The following is an 18,797-nucleotide window of genomic DNA, read 5'->3' on the forward strand; positions in this document are numbered from 1 at the left end:
TTTCGAAATCACTTATTACTCCTTTTGTAATTAATAGGAGTAGTTTGTACATTCAAATTTGAGCCATTTTGATTATATGTGTTTTGATATTTTATAAAGATCTTCAAGTCGTATATGTAAATTGGCTTCTCAAAACTCAGAACTAAATTTCTACTTTATTTTAAAAAACCAATCCCAAGCTTTGCCTCATGTTATATGTTGCAAATCATGCATTAATGGTAGACAAACTAATTTTTTCATTCCAAAGAGGAAAGTTAGAAACTGGTATTCGAATTGAGCTCTCTAGGTAAATTCCATTTTCGTGTAATATCTTATCTTTATATAATTAAATTGATGTTTGCAACGTAATACACTATTTATATACGATTGAAAATTGATCTTATTTATAATCATGCATAAATATGACTAATAACATGAAATGCTCATGAATATATTATAAGTATGATGAAAAAGTATTTTTTTTAAGGAAAATTAGTTTATATAAATGAGTATCATCGTTGAAAAAAGATTATCATGGGTGTACAAAATTGTTTGAGGCTCAATCATAAACCGTACAAAAGAATACTAGTGGAATACAGTACATTGGTTTTTAGTTAATAGACTAATGATGGTTTTTATTTATCCGTCCACTAATAAATATTCTATTTTTCTATTTTCATCCGTTTACCAATAAAATTCTTATTTATATTTTTATTATTTTTAGCAATGGGCCTCAAATTTCACTAACTTTATCTCACTCAAATCATTATATATAAAAGTGTCACCTCCACTAATTTTTTCGCAACTCACTTTCTACTATAGTACTATTTTTTAAAACTTATATAATGTCAAATGTGGACTTGTAATTATGGACGAAGGGAGTATTCGATAATCTTTTATAGGGATGTGATTAATTGCTAACTAATTATCAATCCAAAATTGAGACCAATTTTTAACCATTAGATTAGAAGATCTTGTGGTTGATATAATGACAAGTGTAATACTCCCTCCGTCCCACTTAAAATGCAACATTTGGGAAATGACACAAGGTTTTATGTAGTGTTGTTTTGTGAGTTAATGATGAGAGAGTAAAGTAAGAGAGATGAAAAAGTAGAGATAGAGTTGTTTCTATTTTAGAAAACGTTTCATTTTTAATGGGACAACCAAAAAAGGAAAACGTTTCATTTTTAATGAGACAGAGGGAGTATATTTTAAATTTAAATAATTATTAATTAAATTAAAAGGGTATTAATGTCAAATTAGTAATTATAATTAACTACTTTCTCTCTCCTCAAAATTATCTCAAATTTTTAAATTTACGTAACTCTCTCAATTTAAATTATTTTTTCGCAAAAAATATATCAAATTAAAGATAATTTAATAAGGATTCCAACGAGATCTCAATTGCATATGTTCCGACGATGTTCGGGTGATGAAATTTGATAAATTATATTTCAATTTTCGTACATGTTGATAAGCAGTTTTTATCAACAAATGCAACAAAAAATCTCAATATATTGTAGGCAAAATCTCAATATTATGCATGTCCAATCTCTATAAAAATGTGTTGATATTTTCTTGTCCTTGTGTTGATATTCTAATGTCATAATGTTGATATTTGTAATGCACAATGTTGATATAAAAAAACACTCACGAAAATTATCATATGATAACATAATGACGATATTATCCTTTTATTGATATTTTGTCTACTATTTATTGAGATTTGTGAGCTTTAATCTCATCCACTCATTTTAAAATTCAAGGGTGGAAATTTAGTCTTGATTTTGGATTAGGGTGCTATAAGCATTAGAATAGGACCCATCTTTTATATACTGCAGTCTCCATATGTCTCATTAAAAATGAAAATTTTTTCTTTTTAATTAATAAAAATGGAAAGTTTCTTAAAATGAAAACAACATCATTTCTACTTTTTTTTTTCTTTTTTTTACTTTACTCTCTCTTCATTAACTTAAACATTAACTTAAAAAGAAAAATATTTTCTAAAATGGAAATAACAACATCTTAATTTTTTCCCTTTTTCTTACGTTACTCTCTTTTAGTTTTGAGTCAATATTAATATCTCTCTTTCAGGGACGTAGGTAGTATTCATCAAAACAATTGCACAAGAAGAAAACTCAATTAAGAAACTTTTGGAATCAATTGACTGCGTGTCATTTGAAATAACAAAGAGCAGTTGGGAGAGACTGTCAATTATGAGCGGAATCAGAAATTATGCACCGAGCGTTTTCGTACTGCAGAATACATACTAGGAGATGAGTAGTGAATATATTAAAATATATTTCTTCGATCTAAGAAAGATTAAGCGGCACAAGATATAATGTAATTTTAATTAATTACTGTGTTAAGTGGAAAGAGTAAAGTAGGACAAAGAGACACAAAATTATACTATTATAATAAATACATTAATATCAGTTGCTATTATAAAATATAGTACTATATTTTAACTCAATATTAGTTCACTGATTAATGAATATCAATTTCTCCCAATATTAGCAACTGATATTTATGTAACATAGAACTAATATAGTTTTGAGAAATTTTCAGTTCTCAAAGGGAAAAAAGGGAAGGAATCGGCAAGCAAGTGAGGTAAAAATGAAGAGAAAAGGGGGCGCTCACAAGTCGCTCAAAATCTATCGCTTAGCATATCAAATCTCTAGCATAGTGACTAAAAATCTTATCCTAATATATAATTAGAGACTAAATTTTAATGGCTAGATCAGAAAAATAAATAAAATAGTATTAGATGGATTTTGAAAACACAGAGGCCATTTTAACGATATTTTAGTTCATTCCGTGTTACTACTATGAACTAAAATAATCTAAAAATTATCTTCGTGTTATAAACTACAATAATTTAAAAATAACTTAATTGTAATCGACGAACGGTTTTCGTATTTGATAATTTGACTAGGATTTGGTTTATCATTGCGTGTAATGATGCTGTATAAAATGGAAAGTATTCGGCAAAATGATAAAATGATTCTTGATGCAGATAAAGTTAGATCAGTTTGAAAATTTTCCATTAAGAAAGAAGGCAAGTTGTTAATTAGCATAAGTTTGGTGGTAAATAGAAAGCCATATACAAGTCCAATCAAACCAACAATAATTGATCAGCACAAAATAGTACTTAGAATAATATTGAGTTTTGAGTTTGAGTTTGAATAGATGAAGTCACTTTAGTTCATGAAAAACTGGTATATATAAATAATGCACAAAAAATGAAAAATAATCTTATGACCAGCGGCGGAGCTACGGTGGGTCCAAGGGGGCCCTTGGGCCCCTCAACAATTTAAAATTTACCAATATATAATATATTTAAACACAATATTTGCTGTACATGACTCAGCGCATTTGGTATTTGAACTGGCCTATGACAATCAAGGTCGGAGTTCAATTCCCATAGCCTCTATTTATTCAATTTCTATTTACGTAACTCTATTTACTGTTTTGGTGATTAAATCCATTTTATGTTTATTTTCTTTTATTTTAAATTTAATTTATACATATCTAAGAAAAAAATATACAGTATTTTTTAATAGATTACTATAGTATCATTGTTTACTTTCATTTTAAAACTTTAATTAGTGTACGATATAAAGAGTAGCTCTACATTTTTAAATCTCAAAGATATTAGTACTCCATATAGTATTACTATTTATGTTCGTTTAAGGGTTTGGTGATTCGGTTGATTTCTCATAACTAGTAATTTTAATGTAAATTTTTTAATTAGTGAATTTTACATTCTAAGGATAAAAATTAATTTATATTTACTTTGTCTCCATATATTAATAGTTTCTATTATCCGTCTTCTAATTTTTCTGTTATCCATATCCCCCGCAGCTATTTTTGACGACGTTGACAAAAAAAAGTAGAACAACTATTTAAAGAAATTTGGACTCTCCATCGTCAAATTTCTGGCTCCGCCACTGCTTATGACTAAAGATGTCAGATACGTACAGACTTTTACTAAATAAAAAATAACACTAGTATATAGATCATGTTATCACTAGAAATGCTGAAAGTATAAAATTAGCAAAAAATAATCGGATCACTTGCGCGATTTAGAGCATCTGCAATAGCGGATGAATGCACACCCTAGCGTTCGGCTAGCGGCTAGGACGTGGCGTTCGTCCGCTATTGCATGCGCCGAACGGGTGACGGGGTGGCGTTAGCCGACCGCCGTCCGCTATTGTGCTGATGCGATCGACGAGTAATCGATTAACTTGTTTTTTTTTCCAACTCTATATATACGGCTCGTTGCACTATTCTTCATTTGCACCACTTGTATTAACAAGTTTCTCTCTCTACACTCTCATTTCTATTGAAGATAAATGGATCATGACAATGACTCTACCGCCACGAGCGAATCACAGAAGTCGACGTTCTCTGTTATAGGTGGGGAATCGTGGTAGGAATGGGCGGAAACGCCGGCGAAATGCCCGGGATGGCAAGGACGATCCCCGGAATGCGTATAGGTATGGGTGGATATTCCGGGTACTTCGGGAAGTACCCGTAGATGGGGATGATGCTAGGGATGACTGCGGTGATGACTGTCGGGATGCCCGGGATGACTGCGGGTATGCCCGGTATGAGTGTTAGGATGGGGGGAATGATGGCCGGGATGGCAGGGATGGTGCCCGGAATGGCGGGGATGGACGGGATGGGTCTGCAAGGCTTGCCTGCAGCTCCCGGAGGCAGTAGATTGGGGGTCCCCCAATCGCCTGGGGACAATGTCTATCGGCCCACGCTAGAGTTTTTGACATGTGGTTCCCAGGTTTCTACTCCACCAGAGACTTAGTTCACTGGTATCGAGACTTTCTCATTGGAGGAGTTGGGTCTTTCTACGATTAGGGATCTTCCCACGGAGACAGATCCGATGGTAGGGCGTCGGAGTGCTTCGGCAGAGAGGTCGAAGAAGAAGGGCAGGGGCAAGCGCAAGGGGGTGGCAGGCGAGTCTTCGCAAGCGGGGGACGATGGGGAGGAGGGACGGTGGACCGTCTGGACTCCGGAGGAGTGCGTGGCTGTGGCAAAGGCATGGGTCAACGTGTGTGAAGACCCCATTCGGTCGAACAATCAAACCATCGACAGGATGTGGACTCGCATCTCCGAGGCGTACGACAAATTTAAGCCGAGGAATGCGAACTATCACACGTCTGAGGAGCTCCGGAAACAATGCGAACGGATAAAGGTCGCTGTCTCCATATTTTCCAGCATCTACGACAACAACACTCGCTCCATGACTAGCGGCATGACCATGGAGGATGTTAAAAGGTTGTCATACCAGCAGTTCCCCAAGCCCAGAAAGCACAGCCAGTTTAAGTACTGCGAGACGATGAAGTGCTGATGGAGTCACCCAAGTTTCAAGCTAGGGTTGACGCTGGCTGGCCAAATCGGAGAAGATCAACATCGCCGACGATTACAACAGCAGTGCCGATTCCCACAACCTCCCCGACAATGCCGAAGAGACCCCTCCACCAGTAGTTCCCTGCCGCCGTACCCCAGTTGGGCAAAAGACGACAATGCGGATGTCTAGGGGAGCCTCCAGCGGGTCCTCGGAGGTCCAGTTTGCAGCTCCCAATACCGAGACCATCAACCTCGAGCTTATGCAACAACAGAGGAACTTGTTCGAGGTTATACAGGAGTGGAATGGGGCAACGGACCCCAGCACAAGGACTTTCTGGAGAGCCTCATCCATGATATGAAGTGCGGTTTGGTGATGACATCCCCCCTGGGGGAGCCTCTGGGGATTCCGATCCCGCCGAGACAGGCCAAGGGAACTCCGAAGAGTGAGACGGGGGCCGCATGTGGTGATGCTTTGAGATTTTTTTTTTTTAAATATGTATGTTTTTTTCTGAAATAAAATTGTTACATTTTCTTCGTATTCGTGGCGAATTTTTAATTCCGTGTTTTTAATTTTGTGCTTTTGTTATTGATTAGGACGTCGGCTAGTTCTAGTGCTAGACTATTATTGGACTGTGGTTAGTCCTAGTGATGTTGCAGGCTGTAGTTAGTCTTAGTGATGTGGCCGAATGTATTTTTGATTAGTCCTAGTGCTAGGCTATTGGTTTGTCCGTCTTATCGTGGATATCTTTCATCACATATAGTACTAAATTATTCCAAAGTAATTTATATATTTGTTCGTCGCACGACCGAAATTTTGCTGGATCTATAAAACTGAAATTATGTGATAGTATTAATTGAAAAAATGAAACAAAAAGTATTTATTAAAAGAAAGTGAAATAGGAAAATGACGCGAAAGGTGCACTAGTAAAGGTAGTGCAAAAATACAGATGGGTAAAGCGAGGAGGATTCGATGCGCACCACTATATATGCCTAAATAAACCACCGCCTCTTATCTAAACCGCGTAAACAGATTCTAGATTCTTCTACTATTTTATTTCTCTTTTATTATTAATAATAATAATAATAATAATAAATAAAGTTAGAATATTTTAGGACTCGGTCTCAAATTACTGACGTATACAGTACACTCAAAAGTCAAAACTTGTGTAATACGAGGATATACTACAAAATATATTTTTCAATAACTTGCATTGAAAAAAATTTAAAAATAACAATTAAGAACGAAAAAAATATATAAATTAACTTAATTTTTTAGGACATTTTTATTTGCATCCTCTAATTTTAATTGAGATACTAATAACGAAGACGTATTTTTGAAACATTGATGGTATATTTAGAAACACAAAATATCTTATCCTTTTTTTTTTTTTTGTTGTTGTAGTGCTAATACTAGTTGACTCATATAAAAAAATGCCATATAATTAGTTTTAACATTTTTTAGTTGTATCAACAGTTTTTCTGAAAAAAATTTATCTGGATTGTAACATTAAAATTATTTTCAACATTATTTGTCCAGAACATTTGTGTAAAAACAAAATAAAAAAATACTATAATCGACGTTAATTTTTTAAAAAAATTAATGCAATTAACTGTTAAATATATTCTTTTTCGCGCGAGACCACTGATAAGATTAAGATTAAGATGTACTCCCCGGATTTAGAATTATTCGTTAAAAGTAGATTGTGAGATTATCATTTTTAAAAAGGAACATAAAAACAATATGGGCCCTTCTATTATGGATTAACAGCTCTGCATACTTAATATTTAAGGTATGAAAAATAGGAATAATTAAATATTTGCATGCGAATGGTATTATTGTCTCAACAATCAACTGTTCCCATTCACTCACCACATCTTTATTCAATGTATCAATTCCACAAGATTACTTCACTATTACTGTCTTAACATATTAGTTAATTTCCCTGTTATTTATCTTGTAATACATATTTAACCGATTTTGATAGTGATTTCTAAGATTGGCCCAAACCTTCATTATCAAGAATAATTTTCTATGTTTTACCTTCTGAATTTAGTGATTACATACTTTGATTATTTTTAACAGAAAAGACACAAATCAAGTTGCCTGACTATGTCCAATATTTGAATTCAAATTCATATCTACTTTGAATTTAAAAATGTTCTGCAGAAAAATTCGATCTGAATCTTGACCCCCATCAAAATTTCAAATTATCTTAAACAAAATTTCATCATAGCAAAATTATTTTCACATTGTGTGACCGACAAATTAATTCTTCCATGGGCGTGAGTGTGGTCAAAGTAAACTCAACCCAATCCAAACTCATCAAATGGTCCAGCCACATGACTTAGTTCATGAAAGTAACACCTATAAAGACTAAAATGACTATTAATGTAAATAAAATAATTATTGTTATAAATAAAAGGTTGGTATTATAACTATCAATTAAAGCGATTATGTTAACTATGATTATTACATTCGTGACATTTTCTCTTGTACATAAAGTGATTGTATCAAAAGACAAAAGTTATTATCCCTTCTATCCCGTATTAATGTTTAGGCATCCTATTCAATTTAAAGCATTACCTGAAATGAAAAATCTCTACATTTATCTTGCAAAACAATATATTATCTAAAATTATATATGGAACAAAAAATACGTCACTTATAATGTGATGAACATGAAATTTTGGCATATGGAGTATGTATATTAAGAAAGTGATGCTTAGTAAGTTGTAAATGAAAAGAATACAACTCTATAAAAGAAAAGAAAATAAATAAAAGAGATCAAATAGAAAAGAGTGTAATAACTATTTTTTGTTAAAAAAGAAAAATAGGTCACTTTTTAATAATACAGTCATACAGATCACCTTGCGATTGATGAAATGACTTTAGAAAATTGACTATTCCTAGTGAAAAACATAAATTTAATCCCAAACTTTAACTGAAAAATTAAAGTAATTATTTACAAACCCCAAAACCATATCTTAATTCTTACACAAGAATAAGTGTCGGTAGCATCTTCGATTGTCTACCCGCATCTATTAAAGCTGTTATTATAGTTAACTAATATATTCATATTTCATTTTCCTTATTGTTTCCTATTTCCATTTCTTCTTCACCTTGTTGATTCCAACCGCTGCATATCTTAATCCCAAACTGGGATTCAGTTAGCCATTTGAGCTGCCAACAACCATAGTAGGTCCTAATCATTTTTCCTTTATTTATTTTTAACATTTATAAATTTGCGTCATTCAATGTTTTTCTCACTCCAGCAGTAACCGAACTAACGCATTTATTTCTGCTTTAATTTGAAAAAAATGATGTAATTTTTATTCAAGAGGGAATTATATTAGAGATTCATTGCATTTACATATTCATTTAAAAATACTATAGTGTCACACCGGTCTATATAAGGTGAGATGCTGAACTTTATATCTCTTGACTCTTCATTCATTAGTCATTCTTGTTTTTTTTTTTTTTTTTAATTTACTGTTTTGGACTGAAAATGAGCAGAAAAATGGATGGGGGATTGCATCAATGGGTGTTGGTTGTGGTTTCTTTGATGATTTTGATGAGAACTGAAAGCTTCTTTGTGGATATTACTTATGTTCAGAGTGCTGTGGCAAAAGGAGCTGGTGAGAAATAATGCTTTATACACAAAAGTAGTTTCTACTTCTTGCTTGATATAAACTGTGTCTAACTGTGTGTGTGTGTGTTTTGGTAGTGTGTTTGGATGGGAGTCCACCTGCTTACCATTTTGATAAGGGTTTTGGAGCAGGAATCAACAACTGGCTTATTCATATTGAGGTACTTTCTCTTTTCCTATGATCTTCACTCTTCATGTTTAGGGCCAATTTAGTTTGAGTATGTGAAGAATGGAATGGTCAAACATGTTCAAAATTAGTTAGTTTATTAAAGTACTATTGATGTGATTTTTCCAAATTAACTATGTTGATGTACTAGGTTGAATGTGAATTTGGATTTGGAGTACTAGTATTAGGTATATTTTTAACTTGGATAGCTGATGATGAGTAGCTTTATAGGGAGGAGGGTGGTGCAACAATGCAACGACTTGCCTAGCCCGGAAAAGCACCCGGTTAGGTTCCTCCAAGCTGATGGCCAAACAGGTTGCGTTTTCTGGGATTTTCAGCAACAAGCCTAAGTTTAATCCTGGTATATAACTTGGATCCTTTTTCTTGATATTTGTAAATGGTTGGTGATGATGTTTCGATGAATCACGTGGTTTGATGTTGGTTGGCTTCTAGATTTCTACAACTGGAACAGGATCAAGGTTAGGTATTGTGATGGGGCATCATTCACTGGTGATGTAGAAGCAGTTAATCCAGTAAGTCCTTTGCCCTTGTTTTCATCGTGTAGCTGTATTCCTAATTTGGCGTGTCGAATTTGATCAGGCTACTGGTTTATACTACAGAGGAGCAAGGGTCTTTGTTGCCATTATTGAGGACCTTTTAGCCAAAGGAATGAGCCATGCTCAAAATGTAAGTCTTGAAAGGAGAGAGAGGCTTTGCTTGTTTGGTTTGATGATGAGAGCTGATAGACTGTTCTATCGTATGCAGGCTGTTTTATCTGGATGTTCAGCTGGTGGATTAACCTCGATTCTTCACTGCGATAAGTTCAAATCTCTTGTCCCCGCCAGCGCCAAGGTGAAATGCTTTGCAGACGCAGGCTTCTTCATCAACACGTAAGTGAACTCGCTTGTAGCCAGGTGGAACCATGAATCTCGTCTGTTTCTTCTTACCTGCTATCGTTTGTGGCCTAACAGGAAGGATGTTTCCGGAGCTCAACACATTGAGCAGTTCTACAACGATGTTGTCACAACACATGTAAGATTTTTAGATTCTTGTCCATTTTCGTCTCGGATTGCCTAACTCTAACTTCCCGGCTGCAGGGATCAGCGAAGAACCTGCCCCAGTCGTGCACTTCAAAGATGAAGCCGGGTCTGGTTCGTGCCATTTTCACAACTTGATGATCATGGCTGCCAAAATTTTGTTTTTTTTTTTTCACATGTTGGATTCTGTCTACATTTGCAGTGTTTCTTCCCCCAAAACATGGTTCAAGGAATTCAGACACCTCTCTTCCTTGTGAATGCTGCCTATGATTCATGGCAGATCAAGAACATCTTGGCACCCGGTGTTGCTGACCCGCACGGCCTCTGGCACAACTGCAAGACCGATATAAACAAGTGCTCGACCAGCCAGCTGCAGGTCATGCAAGGTTGACACCTAAAACTCTTTCATCCTCTAAACCCGAAACCCTAAAATTTCAACATCTGAAATTAATTTTATTTTTGGTCAACTTTCCAGAATTCAGAACCGCGTTTCTTGGTGCATTGAGCGGAGTGCAAAACTCTGCAACGAAAGGGTACTACATCAACTCTTGCTATGCCCATTGCCAGACTGAAATGCAGGAGACATGGCTCAGAGACGACGCCCCTGTGTTGGATGGCAAGGTGAGCCGGTGTCTGCTTCTTTAGTTGCGTTCTTTTGTTTATACATTGTTGATGCTGAGGATATACATGTTTGATCTGCAGAATATAGGGAAAGCTGTTGGTGATTGGTACTACGACAGAAGCCCGTTTCAGAAGATCGATTGCCCTTACCCGTGCGACAAGACTTGCCATAACCGGGTTTTCGAATGAGACAGCTACTTATAGACATACAGCGTAAATGAAGGGGTTCCTTAAGGATATATTACTGAAGATTATTGAAGATATATGATTGAAGATGTGCAGAAATTGAAAGTTTCCTGTCATTCATCAAGAATTTGACAATAATGAAAAATTGTAAACAAAAGCAGAGAAACACTGTTTTTGGGAATTAAAGCAGTAAATGTATTTCATTGTCTGCTACAGATTTGACCTCATAAATATGATACCAGAATTTATATATTTATATGACAGAGATGCTCTGTTTCATGAAAGATGCTTCAACAAAATCAGTAGTTTCTTCGACCTAGCTGCCCTGCGAATTGATCGACAGCCATCATTGCACGCGATGCTGCTCCAATCGAGCCATCGTATCTGCAACGCAGATCATATGGATGGCACATAAATCAATCTGAAATTTCAAGAACTTGCAAAGGATTGAAAAAATTTTATGAATAAAATCTGCGGTTGCTTAAACATACAGTCCGACCAAGAGGAATGCTGATGTCTGCATCACAATAGCGCCTTCGCCGGCCTGCTTTGAAGAGTTCAAGCTCCTCGCACAGAACCAGCTCTCATGAATCGAGGTCACAAGATCTGTTCAAAATAAACTCAACAAAGACGCTTCTAACTAAAAGCCACAAACCTAGGAAGATGAACTACTAAATAGACATTACTGAAATGCTTCTGTGATTTGTTGAACTTACATTGGTTTGGCTCGATGAAGAAGGTCTCCATCTGAAGCTTGTTTCTCTTGACAAAACTGATAAACTGACTGATCTGAATTGGATCTGCTTTGATCCCCTCTTGCTCCGCACTGCAAAACAGCGCTTCAAAACTAGTGCTCTTGTAAAGAACAAATACAAAGTGACAAATATATGTGCAATTGATCTTCACATTTATCATTCAGAACAGCATCCAAGATTTTGAGATACAAATTCAACCAAACAGAGATGAAATTCGCACACGCCATAGAAGCCATTCTCCACAACTAGAGAGTATTCTTATTTCCTAATCCTCAAGACCCTAGTTTTAGATTCATTATAATAGACCATACAGCTGAAATCAGATCCTTTATAGCATCACAACTCAATTTTAACTCTGCTCAAATTTTGCATATTCAGCATGACTAAAACTGTAGAAACAGAAAAATAAGGAAAACAGAGAACTAATGTGAAATCATGCACATAACTCAATGGACTACTCATTCCATCAAAGATTACAAAATTCATAACCTCTATTCTTACATTCAGAAAACAAATTAGATTAAAATATTCCCTCTAAACCAAGCAATCACTTACATGGTGGAAACAAGGCGAGAAGGTCCGGTGGGATCATAGTTGATCAATAGTGCTGCCTTCAAATCTTTCTCTAAAAAACCAGCAAAACATAAAATATCATTACTCAATTATGACCGCAAACAAAAAATAAAAAAAAAAAGGTTGCAATTTTTAAGCCGAAGAAGACCAGCTGCAGGATCACCTGAAGGGCCTATGTTGTTCGCTGCCCATTTCTCCCAAATCCTTCGCACAACGCTCCAATCCATTTCGATTCTTCGGTGACGAAACCCAACAAAAAACTCGCAGCTTTTGGATCTTTTCGCAGATGAAAATTTACAAGCTGAGCGCTTTACTGAATGGATGGCAGACCCATTTACTCATTTCATCAAACAGCTAGCCTGCGTGGTGACGAAACCGCATTACTCAAAAACCCACGAAAATCATTTCAACTCACAACGACCGACACCCGAATATGTTCCTAAACAATTCACTGTTCCACAAACTTGGGTGAACTCACTGCAATTGATACAAGGTATGCTGCAGACTTCGTTTGGGATTAATTTGGGTCTATGTTGGTAGTTAAATGATGGCAAGAATCAAATTATCAATCTGGTAAATATCAATTTATCAATTTAATTTATTAGTAACTATTTTTCATTGCCAAAAATTTGTCACATTTTTATGTAGAACTCATTTTCACATGTATTTTATTATAAAACTTGTAGACTTGTAGTACACACATTTTACTATTTTTTTCAAGTCAGCTTTACGCTATTCTGAAATGAATTTACTTAACTAGATCAAGTTAGTTTATTTTCTTATTTTATAACTTGTGTTATAATTGTGGGTTTTTACCCTTTTATTTTATTTTCATCATTATAGATCATTCTTGTATACCATCTATTAATGTTAATTATATGTATAGTTGTTTTATACTAGGGTATGCAAATCGGCTCATCCGAAATCAGCAAATTGACAAACCCTTAATTCGGCTCATCCGAAATCAGCAAATTGACAAACCCTTTATTAGGGATTGAAAATTTATATCTCGATAATATTTCAACGGACGAGTCCATGCCTGATTAGCTTAAGCATGATTGGCCCATACCACATATAGAAAAATATAACATGGTATAAAAAGGTCAATCTCACCAAAGTTCATATTTATAACAAATTCGATTTTTTCATCTCCAAAAATTATTGATTTTGTGTGTCAAAAGTAGCAACTCAATAATTTATTTTCATAGGCTACATAAATAATCTCTCTCAAATATTACAAATGGGTCTCTTGTGCAAGTCCAAACCACCCAATCCATCTTTTTATAAAAACCAGTCCATCTCTTTTTTGGACGAAATATGTCGCATACAAATTAATTTTGTTTTATACTCCCTCCGTCCCACAAAAGATATCACACTTGTGGGATGGCACGGAATTTTAGGAGGTTTTATTTTGTGTGTTAAATGAAGAGAGAAAATGTAATTTTTATATTAATTTGAGATAACTTTTTTTAAAAATGAAATTGTGACGTCTTTGAAATAATAACTAATGCCAAACTATGTGATTTTTCTTACCACTTTTATAGTTTATGGGAAATAGCATATTTTTTAGAAAGTTAATGTTTTTAGGGACCCAATTCCCAATAAAGAATACTAAGTTGAGGATAAATTATTGTGCTTTTACAGGATGCCTCCCTTTGCAAGAATATTTTGCAAAATAACTACTACTACGTATTTAGGACGCACATATAGCCTTAGGGTTCTTCGAAAACTCTAGAAACCATACTCGTTTACTCGCTAAATTCGAGCCGAAATCGAGTGCAGCTCGCTCATCAGCTATTCGAGTGCTCTCGAATCTCGATAGGACAAGGTTCGTATCACACCTGCATAAAATATTATTGTATGTATTTATTAGGTTTTTAGCACTTACTGTAGGCATTAACTTCTTTTGGTATTACGTTTGACAAAATGCAGTTGATACTTGATACAAGTTGATATGCTAAAATTAAATGCTAGCCAGCTACTAAATGGACAATTTTATGATAGAATTAATTGAAGCTTAGAACTATTTACAGACTAAAGTAAGAATACCAAAGCATCCTTGCATTATTTGTAAATAGTATGAATAATTATAGTACTACTATTTGTCTGTAAATATATGAAATTTCAATCTTTTCTGTTTTTTCCCTTAAATTTAATTTTTTTGAATATAAATACATGAACATTAGATTATTTTAGTTTTTCTCCAAAATTTAAAATCAAAACTGATGTGGCAAAATTAGAACTTATGTATGCAATCAAATTAAGATTTACGTGGCAATCAAATGTGATGTTTATATATATGTGACAAGCCTCGTAGGGAGTCAATTTCGTTGAAATTGTCAATCGTGGAAAATCTCAAACTACGATACTAATGTTCATGATATTAATTATTTTTTATCCTTCACTAAATGTAACATATTTTATTGTATTTATATATATAACTACTTATATAGTACTACTATAAGATTTAATGTTTTTTATGATATATATAATAAAATACATTTTAAAATTTACTAAATTTAATACTAGCAGCAAAGAAATATATTGGATTGAATTTGGCAACACGTATTGCATGAATATAGCACTACTGTAGGCAATAACTTCTTTTGGTAATAATACATTTGACAAAATGCAGTTGATACAAGTTGAAATGGTAAAATTAAATGCTAGCTAGGTACTAAATGGAGAATTTAACAACGTTACACTTAATTGAAGCTTAGAACCATTTACATACTGAAGTAAGTATATCAAAGCATGCATTCATTACTGGTAAATATGAATAATTGTAGTACTACTATTCAACACGAGTTCCAAATTCAACTCTAAATAATGCATGAAAAAGGGAAGCAAATAACACTATAAATAGTAGTGCACATTCCCATAGATTAAATTAAATCACAGCAAACCAAATAGAAAATAATTATATAAAAAAAAAAACATCTAGCTAGCAATGGGTTGTTACAAGCAATCCCCAGCCTTGATTGTGATTGTGGCGGCTCTCCTCCTCTGGACTCCTCTTGCCTACGCCCAATTACTGCAGCCGGTGAGGTTGCCACCGGTGCCTACGGTGCCTGCAGTGCCGACGGTGGGCACCGGCCTCTTCAGCGGCGTGTTATGTTGCACGCCCACTGGAACCTGTGCCCCTGGGTCGCCAAGGCTCCCAAATGTTACGGTGAACCTGAACTGCACGAACCTGTTGACCAATACGCAGACGCTCCTCCAGGGACTCACCAACGTCACTGGTGTTTTTAACATCAATGTGCCAATTGTAGGGGGCGTGCTAGGCAGCCTTCCCCTCGACGGGCTCCTAAGTTGCAACATCTTCGTAAACCTTCCTCTCAATTCCACAGTCTGCCCCATCCTCAACGGTGTTACCGGCATCCTTACCGGCGTTCCCACGCTTGTGAACACCATCATTGGCGGTGTGCTCGGTCCCGTTCTCGTTTTCGTTTTACAGGCGTTGCGCATCGTCACCATTAGTACTACTTAAGGGGTGCTAAATTTCATAATTTAAACTCTTCTCCATCTAATTAAGCACGAGATAATAACTAAAATGTAGATATCTAAGCAAGTACTAACCATGCTTATATGCATGCATATTATTGTGTACTTTGTTTTGATGCTTCATTTTATGAACAATAAGTCGTGTAATAAATCATGGAGAATTAATGTTATATATACTACGTACTATTTGTATCTGCAATTTTATTTATTTACCAAGTATTAGCGTACTTATGTATGATACTATTACGGAGCTTGTCTCAAAGACAAATATGAGGTTAAAAGATGAGAATTAAGAAGCAATACTTCTACTAATACAAATTAAAAATTTAAAATTTAAAAATGTCATGTAACAACAAAGTATGGAGTACAAAATACTCTAAGCTAGTTTGCCTCGTTTTCTTCTTGAAATAAAGCGTTACTTTTCTTTTTTTCCGCTAACCATGAAATATTTTACTTCTCTAAAATAATCTTAAAAGAGTTTTGCGATTAAAAAGCTACTCTCCCCTTCTTTCAATCTACAATTATGAGTCCCAGTTGAGTTCGACATGAATTTTAAGAAATATAAAGTAAAATATGAAGGAAAAAATAGTGAATGTGGGTTAGTGGAATGAAATGAGTTAGTGGAATGTGAAGCCTACAACCTATAAAGTAAAATATGTAAAAAATTATAATTTTATAATAAAATGTGACATGAAATGAGTTAGTGGAATGTGAAGCCTACAACCTATTTATAATACTCCCTCCGTCCCGGCTAAGATGACACAATCCTTAGCCGACACGGGATTTTAGGAGTTATTAATTAATGTGTTTAATTGGAGAGAGAAAAGGTGGGTGGAAGTATTAAAATAGAGAGAGAAAGAAAGATAAATATTTTAATAGGGGTGGGAAAAAGTGGTTGAGTGTATTAATTGGAGAGAGAAAGTTTCCAAAAAAGGAAGTGTGTCATCTTAGTTGGGACAAACTAAAAACGAAAACGTGTCATCTTAAGTGGGACGGAGTAAGTAGTAAAAAAGAACTGAGACTCCTAATTGCGGACTGAGGAAGTAAAATTTAAATGAATTGGTAATTTTTTTTTTTCTTCATAAATTTACATGTGCGTTAAGTAGAATGGATAAATTAAACTATAACAATGGGATGGAATATGGGGTGCTCGACGTCTTCATCACACTCCCTTTGTCCCAAGTTAGTTGGGTCGTATTTCATTTCGGGTCGTCTTCAACAAATTAGGGTTTTTGAGGGTTTTTGATAAAAATGTCAATATAGTGCTTCGAAAATATCAACACAATGCTTTGAGAATGTAACACAATGCTTTGAGAATGTTAACACATTGCTTATATTGACAATCTTCATGTATTATATTGACATATTTTATATATCATGTTGACATTTGTTGCTGTACAAAAAAATTAAAAATTTTCGATATTTTTTTTCAAATGTTGACATCGGAACATATGCAAGTGAGATCTCGTTAGAATCGTTATGAAATTATCTTTAATTTGATATATGTTGTGTGAAAAAATTATTTTAATCGAGAAAGTTATATGCGTTTAAAATTTATTAGATATTTTTCAAAAGTTTTACAACTAATTTGTTGTAAATTGACCTTAATACCCTTATTTACGTTTTTTATCGTATTGACATTCCATTGCTAATAATCTATGCTCTTAATTTGAATATATAATGGCTATTATTTAATTGTAGTTAGCAATATAACACTCACTCTGATATAATATATAGTAAAAGAATATATATTATATATAATATAATTTATTAAATTAATAAATATAATAGAGGATTAAAACATTGATCTCTACGACAATTACAAAGAGAGCTATTATATTCTAAGAACATATAGGATTGAATAGTAAATTGCCATCACATCGAATAATTAATCTACACTTTATAATATTCAATTTTGATTTAATTAAAACTTCTTTTATCTTATTTAAATTAATACTATTAATTATTAGTTTATGTTTTCAGAAAAAATATTTATATATTATGTATCGTTAAAGCACTAATACGTTTTAACAAAAAAATTACATAATTTGTGCATGATAAAGTAATTATATATATCATCCCAAGCCTAATAAATTAAAGCCCATATAAGAATCATTACTTACATGTAATCCCTCTGTCCCATTAGAAATGAAACATTTTCCTTTTTGGATTGTCCCATTAAAAATGAAACGTTTTTTAAAATATAAATAACTTTATCTCTACTTTTTCCTCTCTCTTACTTTACTCTCTCTTCTTTAACTCACAAAACAACACTACATAAACTTCTTTAACTCACAAAACAACACTACATAAAATCTTGTGTCGAAAAGCAAACGTTTCATATTTATTGGGACGGAGGGAGTATTATGTTACAGCCCAATGCACTCTAAGCCCATCAACTATAACCCTAAAAATAATAAAGTGGGCCTGTTCAGTTTCCTAGAAATAGCAAGAATAAGGGCCAATTATGGGAAATTTCTGATGTTCAGTTTCCTATACTAATTTCTTGCAAGCCCTAGAATACATCAAAGGCCCGCACTGTTCCTTCAAGAAAGAGAGAAAATGAAATCTTGACCATGAGGTGGTATTTGAAACTGGATGTGCTGTTCAAATCCAGAATTGGAGAGGAATTTACTTTTTTGCCCTGTCATTTTTCATTTTCCCCTTCATTATCATTTCCCCCAATTTTCATTTCCGGTTGCCGTCAAGCCATTAGAAGCGGCGACGGCGAAGAAAAAATCCAAATTCACCACGTTGCTCAAGCAACCAGCGCCGGAGCCCTCCGACACCGGCTCTACGAGCTCCTCTCCGTCCGCGTTGGGGTTCCTCGTCGTGCCCTCGCAGAAGCTCAGCACGGAGAAGAATAAAGAGAAGTTGTGGATTATTCTAGCGCAAGGGTAGTTTGGAGCATTTGCCGCCGTGCCCGGCATCTTGATCCGGACCCCGGGCTTGGAGGCGCTGT

At 34.5% G+C, this 18,797-nt stretch overlaps 2 protein-coding genes across 6 annotated transcripts; one reads left to right on the forward strand and one right to left on the reverse strand.

The window, feature by feature from the left end:
• The first annotated feature begins 8,387 nt into the window (after window positions 1–8,387).
• Window positions 8,388–11,266, forward strand: LOC125214290 (pectin acetylesterase 8-like). 4 transcript variants are annotated; one of them, XM_048115234.1, is made up of 12 exons: window positions 8,388–8,542; window positions 8,861–8,982; window positions 9,072–9,154; window positions 9,391–9,520; window positions 9,613–9,692; window positions 9,760–9,846; window positions 9,925–10,049; window positions 10,131–10,191; window positions 10,257–10,310; window positions 10,399–10,582; window positions 10,672–10,817; window positions 10,899–11,266. In XM_048115234.1, exons 2-12 carry the CDS (start codon window positions 8,865–8,867, stop codon window positions 11,004–11,006), a joined length of 1,176 nt encoding a protein of 391 aa, XP_047971191.1. In that variant the 5' UTR covers window positions 8,388–8,542; window positions 8,861–8,864; the 3' UTR covers window positions 11,007–11,266. The 4 variants fall into 4 exon arrangements, with proteins under 4 accessions (XP_047971191.1, XP_047971192.1, XP_047971193.1 ...); XM_048115235.1 differs by having other exon boundaries at window positions 8,395–8,546; XM_048115236.1 differs by lacking the exon at window positions 8,388–8,542 and adding an exon at window positions 8,621–8,761.
• LOC125214291 lies at window positions 11,149–12,888 on the reverse strand. Of its 2 annotated transcripts, XM_048115237.1 has the most exons (6): window positions 12,810–12,886; window positions 12,495–12,690; window positions 12,314–12,383; window positions 11,720–11,829; window positions 11,503–11,609; window positions 11,149–11,387 (listed from the first exon to the last, which is right to left on the reverse strand). In XM_048115237.1, exons 2-6 carry the CDS (start codon window positions 12,556–12,558, stop codon window positions 11,280–11,282), a joined length of 459 nt encoding a protein of 152 aa, XP_047971194.1. In that variant the 5' UTR covers window positions 12,559–12,690; window positions 12,810–12,886; the 3' UTR covers window positions 11,149–11,279. The 2 variants fall into 2 exon arrangements, with proteins under 2 accessions (XP_047971194.1, XP_047971195.1); XM_048115238.1 differs by having other exon boundaries at window positions 11,495–11,609; window positions 12,495–12,888.
• Window positions 12,889–18,797: the final 5,909 nt, after the last annotated feature.

This window comes from Salvia hispanica, chromosome 3, assembly GCF_023119035.1.
Source record: "Salvia hispanica cultivar TCC Black 2014 chromosome 3, UniMelb_Shisp_WGS_1.0, whole genome shotgun sequence".
Taxonomy (NCBI): Eukaryota; Viridiplantae; Streptophyta; class Magnoliopsida; order Lamiales; family Lamiaceae; genus Salvia; species Salvia hispanica.

Bases quoted from the DNA above. Each gene is read 5' to 3' on its own strand.
- LOC125214290 (XM_048115233.1), top strand. From the start codon at position 8,853: ATGAGCAGAAAAATGGATGGGGGATTGCATCAATGGGTGTTGGTTGTG. The intron at 8,983-9,071 runs GTGAGAAATAAT...GTGTTTTGGTAG, and splicing joins TGCTGTGGCAAAAGGAGCTG to TGTGTTTGGATGGGAGTCCA. The intron at 10,050-10,130 runs GTAAGTGAACTC...GTGGCCTAACAG, and splicing joins GCAGGCTTCTTCATCAACAC to GAAGGATGTTTCCGGAGCTC.
- LOC125214291 (XM_048115237.1), bottom strand. From the start codon at position 12,558: ATGGATTGGAGCGTTGTGCGAAGGATTTGGGAGAAATGGGCAGCGAAC. The intron at 12,384-12,494 runs GTGATCCTGCAG...CTGGTTTTTTAG, and splicing joins GAACAACATAGGCCCTTCAG to AGAAAGATTTGAAGGCAGCA. The intron at 11,388-11,502 runs GTCGGACTGTAT...TCTGCGTTGCAG, and splicing joins AGACATCAGCATTCCTCTTG to ATACGATGGCTCGATTGGAG.